The sequence below is a fragment of the Notothenia coriiceps genome, unplaced genomic scaffold, assembly GCF_000735185.1.
Source record: "Notothenia coriiceps isolate Sejong01 unplaced genomic scaffold, NC01 NC01_scaffold00023051, whole genome shotgun sequence".
Lineage (NCBI taxonomy): Eukaryota > Metazoa > Chordata > Actinopteri > Perciformes > Nototheniidae > Notothenia > Notothenia coriiceps.
In genome coordinates, this window is record NW_011355752.1 from 44,268 (window position 1) to 56,342 (window position 12,075).

At 41.8% G+C, this 12,075-nt stretch overlaps 1 protein-coding gene across 2 annotated transcripts; it reads right to left on the bottom strand.

Annotated features, from left to right (window-relative positions):
* Positions 1 to 3,757: 3,757 nt before the first annotated feature.
* On the bottom strand, positions 3,758 to 11,322 carry nr2f1a (nuclear receptor subfamily 2, group F, member 1a). 2 transcript variants are annotated; one of them, XM_010781302.1, is made up of 3 exons: positions 10,030 to 11,322; positions 8,100 to 8,624; positions 3,758 to 4,303 (listed from the first exon to the last, which is right to left on the bottom strand). In XM_010781302.1, exons 1-3 carry the CDS (start codon positions 10,460 to 10,462, stop codon positions 4,029 to 4,031), a joined length of 1,233 nt encoding a protein of 410 aa, XP_010779604.1. In that variant the 5' UTR covers positions 10,463 to 11,322; the 3' UTR covers positions 3,758 to 4,028. The 2 variants fall into 2 exon arrangements, with proteins under 2 accessions (XP_010779604.1, XP_010779603.1); XM_010781301.1 differs by having other exon boundaries at positions 8,100 to 8,627.
* Between the last annotated feature and the right edge of the window lie 753 nt (positions 11,323 to 12,075).

Sequence of the window (12,075 nt, forward strand, 5' to 3'; positions counted from 1 at the left end):
TATGCCTCTTTCCGCTGACTGTGTGTGCAGTCAATACTATTTGCTGATGTATAGCACACATCTCGGGAATCATTTCATTTTGGGCATTTGTCCCCACTGTGCCGTTCCCAGCCATTTTGCAAGCTCGTTTGAGCGAGGTGCGTGAAAGACACGGCGAATCACTTGTTGTCCTGTGTTGTCATCATTTTTACGCACAAGACAATATGAGAAATAAGCTGTGTCATACTTCAGAGGGCCCCCCATTCATATACGGAGCCGCTATTTGGAAATTGTTATTGTCTTAAACAACAGTATTTGTCAAATGTGACCGGGAAAACTAGGCTACTGTAAGTGAAATGAAGTGACGTGTGACGCCAATAGGACGTTTCCACCGCTGAATAAAACCATTGGCTTGCATTGAGGCTTTTGGAGAAATAGGTTCGCTGACAACTTAGGATAATAAATGTTTCGCTTTCAGACAGACATCTCAAACGTGAAATCGCACCCAGCTGCTTGTGTAAAGCAAACAAATAGCCCCCTGTGTTAGGAGTCCTCCACTTGTGGTTTGATGAATGAAACCAGACAAAGGTAAATGGTTATTTAACTCATTTTGTAGTAACACTTTGGTAACCGGAGTTTCCGAAATTACAGAGACACAAATGGGGCCCATAGTGTGCCACATATCCATCTTTCTTACCCACCGCAGCTTTCCCAATCTGACAGTGCATTTACTTCTCTCTGAGTGCACTTGGTACTTTTTTCTTTGCTTGTATTTAATTAATAATAAGTACTAATAATGTTTTCATAACAGCAAACTATTAGGAATTTGATAATAAATATATCTGATATTTTTAAGATTATTATTTCAATATTTGAGGTGTTAAATAATACACCAATTTGATTTTCTGTCAAATAGTGAAACATGGTCCACAGCCTAAACAAATGATCACTTTCCCTAGAATCCTCATGTGTTTTGCTTGTATTGCCTCTACAGAAACGTTAATTAGCAACACATGCCACCATTTCATCTGTTTCTGAACTATTGCTTTATATAGCCTGTAGTGTTACAATTGTATAACCAAATGCTCTCAGCAAGAGGATAAAAGATAGTTACTCTGGAGGGATTTAGAATACATTATGTGGAGACAACCAGCTGAAAGCTGCGTTTAATAACCCAACAAACAATTTAGTCCAGAGCAACATAAAACAAAAACGACCTGGACTGTTGTCATGGCCATGGTGAAGCCATATTACATTACTTTGAAGAACAAACATTTATTTTCGCATGCACCCTTGCCGTCCAGGAAACAATCCTCTGGATGATTCCAAAAACACACCAGTAAAAGATAAACATGCTATATAATTCCATGGCTTCAGTACATATCTGTTTTAAGGCTCCATTTCAGGGGTTGTTGGTTGTGTATATTGTTGATTTTTTTGTTTAAATACAGCATATTCGGCCTTCAGTATAAAACAGAAAGGAACGGTTCCATTATTCATCAACTTTCCTTTGACCTAAAGCTCCGGATAATCATGTCCACAATAAGGAAACAACGATCGAACCAGAAGAAATATCACATTTATGTTTGTACAGTAGCTTAGGCAACATCAAGGCGTCTGACAACTGACCCAGTGCTACAGACAGGTCGATTGGGAGCTAATAGGTACAATATGCCTGAACAGACATTAATCACGAGAATGAAAACTGCTGTGAGAGAGCATTTGAGGACATCTTAAAGCACAGCCTATAGCATCCCAGTGAGAACACGATATAATTAATACCTTGATATTGTAGCCTTTAAACGAGACAGGCAATAAAAACAAATAAACCACTGCCACGAATACCCATCCCCCAGCCCTATAAGGCAGATAACAAATATGGCGATATCAAACTCAGACATAGCAACGTGCTGCATGCAGTTCAGCTCCTGTCCTCCTGTCCCTCATCGCTGCCAGTCAGTAGATGAAGATGTGAGCAATATGGCACATAAGCAACACGTCTGATGATGAAGAGGGGGGGACGACGACGACGACGACTAACAGGCAAATGTAATAATTGTCACATCGAAACCCCATTTTCTTCTTCACAACGCCTTCCCATTTATCACATATTACCACTGTAGGTGTGAGTGTACCTCTGTAATGACAGTGAGGGTAGATCCAGGTCCATAACTCGGCTTCCTGTGTCATTTGTAGAGTATATGTAGACAAAACGCGCGCACACACACAAACCAATGCAAGGACAGAAACTCTAACCCATCTAACACATTGAGGACTTATCGATGTTCTCATTACATTGTGAATGTATCAGGCAAACCAAGGCCACATCTCTTTCTGTCTCCCTCACACACACACTTGCTTTCCTTCTCACACATTTCCCCTCTCATTTGTCTCTGCGCTGGCTCCACAGTCTCTCTACCCCTCTCTCTCTCTATCTCTATCTCTCCTTCCTCCGCTCTATTCCCACACAATGCATCACACTCGGTGTTCCTATCGACTGGCTTACATGCTGTAAAATACATTTTCCAGATTGATCACGCATATCACAGCAGCTTTGCAGCGGGGTCTAACCCTTTTGCCAAATGACGCCCACATCAATATTGAGGCATGCAGTATCAAGGCAGAATTTTTAAGAACGGGGAGAGGGGAATATTGTTTGGTTTGTGAAGAATCACCTTGATTAAGCCACATGAGGTAAGATAGAGGTGGCTCTGTGTGGTCCGCAGACTTTCCTTGCTGTCTGGGAAACATATTAAACATTAATGCGCGCACACAGGCTAGCACAGAGCTCACTGCTGTACTTCCTATAGCCTCCGCTTCTTTGTGTTAGCATTGTGTCAGTGGCTCTGTTAAAATGTAAGGTATTTACTAATTGTGTAATTAACACACTTAATCCCTTGTATCACCTCATTTTCGGTGGGAAGGGTGTAATAGAGACAAACAGTGTATTCATAATTATATGTGCCATTATAAGGCAATGCCGAAGAGTGACTCAGTAACTGTAGCCTGCACTTGGGCTTTTCTTATACCAGGAACGGACAGAGACAACAAAATCCCTTGGATGATAAAACATAAAATATGCTTGAGAATGAGACATTGTTGCCTATTTCTTTTTTTAATAGTACAGTCACCATCACACAACTTCATCAACCGACCCTTCTGCAAAAAGCTGCATAATGGAGTAAGCAAATTGAAGGCAACAACCAATAAAATTCAAGAAACAATGAAAATGTTCAAGACGAAACAAACAAAATGTATTTGAAATGATATATTAAAAGTGCTTTTGATTTTCATGTCTCTCCTCTTTGACTGATGATCGACTCCACACGCACTCATGGCCGGGGAAAGGCGCCCCAGACGTCCTTTCAGTAAAAATGTCCAGGAGGTCAGTTTGCTGCAGTAGCAGGTCCATCGTTTCAATTGGGAAAAAGTTCAACCATCAGTGGTAATATTGTCATAGCGATTAGACCGTTTCTTATTTGTCTACATTTCTTTATTTTTCTGTTTTTAAATTCTCACTTCAATTTTAATTCTTGGAGAACATAGCTTCGACAACATATATCGCACTCATTATAAGAAGCAAAAGGTTATATCAAAAAATTATTAGTATAGAATCACAGAAACCCTGGTTTAGAACCAGAAAAAATACAAAACAGAGAGGTACATAGACACAGGACAATTCTTATAATTGCTTGGAAACATTATTTTCCCGCTAAGTCTTGATTCTTTTTTTCTTACTGCGCATATGATGTTTTTCATTTTATTTGTATTTTTTACCAAAAAAAGGAAAATAAAGACTAGTATTTTACAAAATGAAGAGTATTGTTCTTGACGATGAGGGTGGATTTACACAGGTGTAAAGTCCAGTTCCAATATTTTTCTGTACATAATGTATTCCATCTCAGTCCCAGAAGACAGAAAAAAAGTAATGTCTTCCAAGTTTCGCAGAAAAGGTCCTATATATAGTCTTCTTGGAGGAGGAGGATGGGGTCAGGGGCGCTGAAATTTGGTCCTTTTTTTCCTCTCTTTTTCCCACTTTCATATTAGGATCATTGGATGGACATGTAAGGCCAGTTGAAGCTGCTCCCGGATAATAGCATATCCCTGATGAGGGTTTCAATAGGAGTTTTACCTACCAAGCGGACGAAGAACAGCTGCTCAATTACCGATGATGAGACGGTGCGCAGAGAGGGCAGCCGCAGCAGGAGCTTCCCGAAGCGGCTGGGCTGGTTCGGGTACTGGCTCCTAACGTACTCCTCCAGGGCACACTGGGATTTCTCCTGCAGGCTCTCGATGTGAGCAGCGTCCGACAGGCCGCAAGCATCTGAGAAACACACACCAAGAACACTGTGGTTAGGCTCGTTACGTCCAACATATTGTGGAAAAAAGTCGCTGAATCTGATCTTTTTTTACTGCTTAACTTCAACATTTCGAGGAACCGGTGAAACATTTACTGTTGGCTACAAATATATTGTTAAGAAAATATTATATTATCAAAACACATCAGTCTCCAAGCTTGAAGAGAAACAGTGATATTAAAAATGTTTTTATTTTATATATATATATATTTAAATATATAGGCTAGAACTAAAAAATTACATGGCAGTCAATTTTGCTTTTTATTTTGGGGGCAAAATATGAAAACAAAAGCACATGGTCAATTCTAGCCTCACGTGGGCTTAGCTTTGGCAAGTGCACACCTTGCCACCCCCAATTTATGTCCTGCAGAAGCACTCTGGTTATCATTCAACATCAGCCTTTACGTGTTATTGACAAAGTGGAATGAACAAACACACTGCCCAAACATGCTACATCACACTGAGCGAGTGGGACTGTCATACAGAATAAACAAGGGACTTGCTGCTGTATTAGGGGAGGTACAAGTCAGTGGAGGATATTCCTGCCTGCTCTTACAACAATCAACAAGAATATAGAGTTAAATGTCATGAAAACCTTGTTGTGAGCCTGCAGAAGAAGAACTGGTGGGGAAATGGAGCAAAGGCGAAAGGTAGGGAATAGGCCTAAAGGCCGATGCTCTTAATGTCTGGACTCTGGGGATTCAAGTATAAGGAAACATAAACGACACTGATGAATCTGAAATTACACTAGATGTAATGTGACCTAATTACTCTGCAGTAAGCTGTTAAGTCATTTCGCCGCCCTTCTCTCCATAGACCTCTCCTGGCCTGTTTTTCGACGGAGCCTATAGGACAGGCCGCTGGAAGCAATCAAATTTATTAGAGGAGGTGAAGTCAATAGTCACGCAGGAGCGACATAAAATGTCAGAAAATGAGCCTGTGCAACAACGCAGGCGAGGACCCTGTTTTGGTGCTCACTGGTGGGTTATGCAGCCCTGCACAGCCACGCTTCACGAAAGACAAAAGCATATAATGCTTGTTAGTGTCTTACGATGTTTTAGCCCGTTATAAAACGGGAGTGCTTTTCACACAAGCATGCGTGTTCTATAAACTGCTGTAAATGCAAGCAGCATAACCGCTGGCATATATGGTCCCACATGCAGTAGGTTGTCCTCTGGAGTCTGTATTGAGCTGCGCTTTTGTATAAACTATACAAGGAAGACATCTTTAGTATCCAAGTAGGCTACTAATAAATTGAACACCGGACGCTTTTAAGCCTACTCGTGGTTCATCGGTGCTATAACTCACTATGGCCAGACACAATAACCTTATGAACCCCGGGGCAACGCTGAGATCTCGGGGTGATTTACTGTGACCTTAGTCCTGCCGGTCAAAACCCCATGTATGCAAATCCCTTTGGATTAACGCTGAGTGTCCCTTTTAAAATCTACAGAAATCAATAAGGCTGAAATTAATTACATTTGAATTTTTTAGGTAAAAATGTATAGGCTAGTTTGAATGTTGCAATGCAGCGATATAGGAGGTGCAGGGGATATGCTGCAGTTTAATGTATGCGTCGAAAGAAAGCTGGTCAAAGACACCCCATAGTTCTCCATTAGGCCTGCTTGCAACCCTGCACCCCACCACCTCAATATACTGAGACGTGGGAGCAGATAGCTTCCAGATCAGCAAATGCGATTTCTGTGGTAAGTTAGCAAAGACACACAGACACTGCGTGCACACGTGGATGAGGACTTAAAATAAAGGACCCTAAACTGTGGCGAAATTGTGTAGCCTGGCCAGTATTATTAAGTGCATAAAATACTGACAAGTCTGGTGTTATTAAAGGCAAACAATCCATGCTAGTTTTGGCAAAGTGCCACATGACTTGTTATAGCCAACACCAGTTGTAGTCTCTCAACCTAACTAAATGATCTGTTAGAAAACATGGACGATGTTAATGCGTGTATGAAGTTTGTCTGGGTAATGGGTAATCGGGGGTGAATAACCAAAACAGCTTAAAAATAGGAAAATGTGGCCAAATATATCAGCACACACAGCAAAGCGCATCTAACAAGATCCCACATTACTTATACTAACTGAGGCAAATCATGTATTTATTTGTGTTAAAACATATATTTACCTCTCAGAGTGCCTTGTATTTTTGGCGTGTCCGAATAAAATGAAACTGATTTTTTTTTTTATGGCTCCAGAAATTACACATATAGAAAAACCTAAAGTTTTCTAACTGAAGAAAACCCTATGTTATGGTAAGACTGAAAATGTTGAAACAGACAAGAAGTTAATCTCTGCATTTCTAAGTTTGGTGAGCACTCAAACTTGAAGTTAGGATCATTTAGATTCCTATTATACACAATGTTAAGGTACACTCTGCATGACGTTTTAATATGGTGTTGGATAGTTTATTAAAAATATAAAATAATAGGTTTTTTTATCATTTCAAATGTAATATAATTACATTTAAGGTAATGTGTGTAGGCAGTTTTACACCCTTTGAAATAAAGTAAATAATAAAAAAAGAATTACTGAAATATGCTCAAGGAAAAGTGTAACCACTGAATATAAAATTGAGTTATGACGCTTTCTAAGGATATTGTAAATAGGAATTATGTTAATATAAATCCACATCTGAAAACTACATTAAAACTGAATATTCTAACATGAACGTCTCGAATTATAGGATATGTACATATATGTTACAGAATTGTCTAATGTGTCAAATAAAAGACAATGAGGTCAAAACTTTTAGGTAAGTTCTACATTAGTTTGGGGCTTGATTGTGAGTTTATACTTTCCTTTCCCTTCCATCGCTAGACTCCTTTGACATAACAGGCCTAATGGCACCAAGCTACACAACCAACCCCAAAATAGCATCTAAATTACGCACCGAGCGTAAATGAGGAACTTTAGGACCTTGCCTCAGTCAGCCATCAATTAAGCTATCAACAATGTGGGTTAGGTTCGGAAATTGCTGCTGATGACTTTTAAAAGCGTGTGCGACAAGATAAACTATCCTCAGTAACTTAGAAAAATGAATAGGTCAGTTACAAATATACAAATAATCTATAAAGTAGTGCTGCCCTGAGTGGAGAAGCGATGCACTGATCATATGAGTCAACATCCATCAGCTTTTTGATCTCTGTCTGCTAAGGATTATTTCCTTCCCCCCCAAGACATGTGTTTGTTCACGCAAAACAAGGATGAAAGCATGCACCAACACTCATAAATGTATCAGCTGTCATATATCACACAGTGATAGACTATTTCATCTTTACGCTCGATTATTTGACACCTGTTCCAACATTTATGGACGCGAACCTACAATCTAGCTCTTGGCTCAGACGTGTTCAAAAAGTTTAAACTCAACACTGTGAAATATTTAGATGTATAAGATTGTCAATTATACCGGATCTAAGGCGCATTGTAGCCTACTATGAGTTACACAAAACGTGATGCGCTCGCTCAATCTGGATTTGTTTACACTTCTTATACTGCGGCTACAACGGACATGGGAATGCATGTATGTGGATATGTAGCAAGCTGTTGACAAAATAGCTATTGCATCGGCTACACAAACATCTCGTAAAGTCAGATTTGTAACCAGCCTATACTTGACAGCCATATTATTGATGCCACAGTGTCACTGTCTCACCATGCGAGCCTTGCTCGTAGTAACATTAGTGCAACTATGGGCCTTATGTGATTAGAGACGTGTTCCTATGTGACACGTCGGACACCCACCTGATGTAAAAAGCACGATGGCCTTCAGGCAGCTGTACTCTGCCGAGTCTACGTGCAGGGTCTTAAGCTTCTCCACTTGCTCCTGGAAGATCCGGATGTGATCCATGAAAGCCACGACCCGGTCCGCAGACATCGGGGAGGCGTGGAGGCCCGCCGCGGCGAGCAGAGGGGCAACATGCAGAGGCATGGAGCACTGGGCTGCGTTAAGCACAAACAACTCGCTCCACGTCAGCCTGAGAAGGGACACCTGGTCGGTGATCTGCAGGTCTGGAAAGAAAGGGATGTTTCTCGCCCACTCCACGGCGCTGAAGAGCAAACGAGCCGCCAGCTCGCAGATGTTCTCGATGCCCATGATATTGTTGGGCTGCATGCACTGGCTTCCATACCGGGACGTCGGGTAAGGCTCGGCCCGCAGCAATAACGAGATGTATCCGGACAGATAGCAGTGGCCGTTCAGAGGGTCCCCGTTCGTCAGCGCGTACTGGCCTGGGTTGGGCTGAGTTGGAGGCATTCGTCCTCGCTGAACCGCTAACAAAAAGAAAGAGAAAAAAGAGGAAATGTGCATCCAGGACTGATAAACATTGTTCATGAGTAGTAACCGTAGAGAAAGCTACAGCTAGTGTGTTACTCCTCAATAAAACGGCGTGCACTGAAATCTAAATTCAGCACGCTTCTCAAAACATATTGACTAGAATATGCCATTTGTAAGAGCAAATTATTTTATCGACAGCATAAAGATCTCATCAAATCTGATGGGTTTTATCCCTCAACCATCACACTGTTTGCATTTATATTCAGAGTTGCACGTTACATGTACACAACATGGAAATACAATCACTGTTATAGTCAATTTACATTTTCTGCTATACAAAGACAAAGATTAACACATACTTTAATAAGTATTTCACGGCGTCATTGCATAGTAGGCAACAGTCTACTTGTATTACTTGGCCATTTTATTTACGTGGGGTTTTGTATATATTAATAATTTATCATTGTGGTCAAACATATTACGAATGTGATTGATAATTACTGATTAATGTAAAAACATTTAGACATTTTACCAAAACCCAAAGGTCAGGTGGGAATAAAAGGAATTCAGCTATTGATTATTATTAAATAAATAAAATATTTATGTTACTGGTGTTACATTACACGTGGGCTTGCTGTTTCTACAGCAAAAAGTTGATTTTAAATAAGGGGTGTTTGCATGAATTGGAACAAAACCCTTGCCACAGAGAGGAAAGTTATACGGCCTGTATTGCACCAGGCAAAACAATGAGCCATGGACAACTTCAGCGGCATTATTCAGTGTGTCTGAGCTGTCTAGTCAGCATAAGGAGCTAGAGACGTGGGTTTGTAGTGTGTTCATTTTACATTCACACACTGATTACAAAACCCACTTTACAATTATAAATGAGTAAACTACACATATATATGGAAAGGACTATTAGCCCTGCACACTGCACACACACACACACACACACACACACACACACACACACACACACACACACACACACACACACACACACACACACACACACACACACACACACACACATAGACGGGCAGACATCAACCTCTGTTCTAAAACAAATACGTAAAAATGCCCTGTTGTTCAGAATTTCTTTGCTTGATAATATTACAATTTAGTCTGCAAGGAAAAACTAAATAAAGGGGTCAGCTAAACGAGCCGCTTTGTTAAGACGACCTGCATTCACAAGCATAACTGCTGTGGCTGCACTGGCCTTTTACCTCTTTTACAGAGGCAGAACATACTAATCATTCATGCAAACATCCCTAAAAAACATGGATGGAGACTGCAGTATGCCCAGCCATATGCCTGTGACCTTAATGCAACATGGCAGCCCTGTTCGTCTGCTACTATGCAATGCGTAATCATGAGGGGCTTTAAAAATATATTCACCTTCCCGCCGCATTCCCACTTTTAGACATTTCTTCAGCCGGCAGTATTGGCACTGATTTCGGTGGTGCTGGTCAATGGGACAGTTCCTATTGGCACGACATGAGTATGTTAAGTTCCTCCGTACACTCCTCTTGAAGAAACTTTTGCATCCCTCGCAGGTGAACTGGCCATAGTGTTTGCCGCTCGATTTGTCCCCGCAAACCACACATTCAATATGCTGTGCAGTCGATCCAGAAGTCTTACTCCCCTGTTCCCCGGCGGTCCCCGGTGTGGACGGGGGTCCCGGCTGGCTGGGGGTCTGCGGAGTGTGCGGCGCTGCCGACGCCGTCTGCTGCTGCTCCCTCGCCGGCTGCGTTGCTGGGTTGGGGCCGCTCGGAGGTCCTCCGGCCACGTCTTCCTGCGGATCTCTCCAGACGCTAACTACCATTGCCATATCTCGGCCCCTGAAAGTGCTATAAAGCGAAATGTTCGCCGGTGTTTATGAAGCGTTGGAGGAAAAAACGAGATCTCAAAAGACGGGGCAGTGCAAAGTCAAATCGGAGTACGCAATCTCATATAGGGTAAGAAGCAGAGTAGGACGCGATCAATACATTCAGAATACAGGAGAGCGATTGAATAGGCACCCGATCAAGATTTGCAAGTATCGGGAGGCCAGTTCCAAGGTATATTGCAGCCAGCCATTCAGGAATCCCTAATCTTGTAGGAGAACCAGTGTCCAGTCGTAACAAATTGCAGTTTGATATAAAATAGCCACAAAGGAAAGGCAGGAGAAAAAAACCTTTTGCTGGAAAGACACGCGATCCAAAGTGCTGCGGAGATAAATTCCTTTCTCTTTTCTTCCCTTTGCTCCTTTACACTCCCGTCTTCGTCGTATAGGAGTGGAGGAAAAACTGAAGTGCCGGATTTTTACATCTATATTCTTAAATAAGCCTCATCATCTCGCCCAGCAGCGAAAGAAAACCGCGTCGCCGAACGAAGTGCCCATGTATAGTTTCACCTCTCTCCAGCAGGAGGAATGGAGATACGAAGAGAAAAGATAAAAAAGAAGACCAAAAGCAACAACTAATAGAATATGCAAGAAGAAGGAGAGACCCAAAAATGAATGCGCTTAAACGGGAGGACCAGCAGAGCAATGTTTCCGAAACGGGGGATCTGCGCGAATGTCTGTATATAGTGAACTTTGACACTACTATTGAAACTGACACGTTTCTATGGAGATCGCTGCGCCTTATATGGTGCTCATGTCAAGGAGCCAAGAGAGGGGCTGCTGGAGACTGATAATCAAAGGCGACTGACTGGCCAGAGCCCTGCATAGAGGAGGAGGAGAGGAGGAGAGGGGGGAGATAGGGAGAGAGAGAAAATGGGAGGCTAAGGTTATAGCCAAGCCCTCTCTTCCTCTCCATTGGTTAGAGTCCCCCTCCGTTCATTCACTGCAAAAAATGTCCATCTCATTAAGTCATTGGGTCTCGTGTTCAAATGTTGAAATGTTATATTTTTCTGAAAATAGAAAAAAATGCAAGTGCAGTTAAGAAAATGATGCTTGTTCGTATTCGCAGTCGGACTCATTTGTAGAATAATTAGGAGTTAATATCCTGAAATAAAGCAGCGTATGAAGGGAGATTCCTTTATAAATGAACAATGATGTAATACAATTTACAGTGATGGGCAGATTGGCATTGGAAACAAGTGGAAACACCTTGCTTCGATGGAAGATTCGGTGTCTTATTCAGATAAATCCAAGATTTCCAGACTCAATACTGGACTGACTGATGTCAGGGGATGGATATTTTTTGCAGTGTTGCAATCTACGGCTGGAGGGGCTGGGGGGCTCTGACAGCCACAATTTACATTGAGCTCGCCCCGCGCTGCTATTTACTTTGAAACCTGATTAGTATGGGCCGTCTATTGTCACCAAAAAGAGGAAGAAATCCTGAATAGAATAGCAGAAAAAAGCGGGGTAAAGGCAAGGGGGGACAAAGCTTTTACGCACGACAAATAAACCCCAAAACTGTCCGCAACAGCGAAAGGGGGACTCTGGCTCCAAAA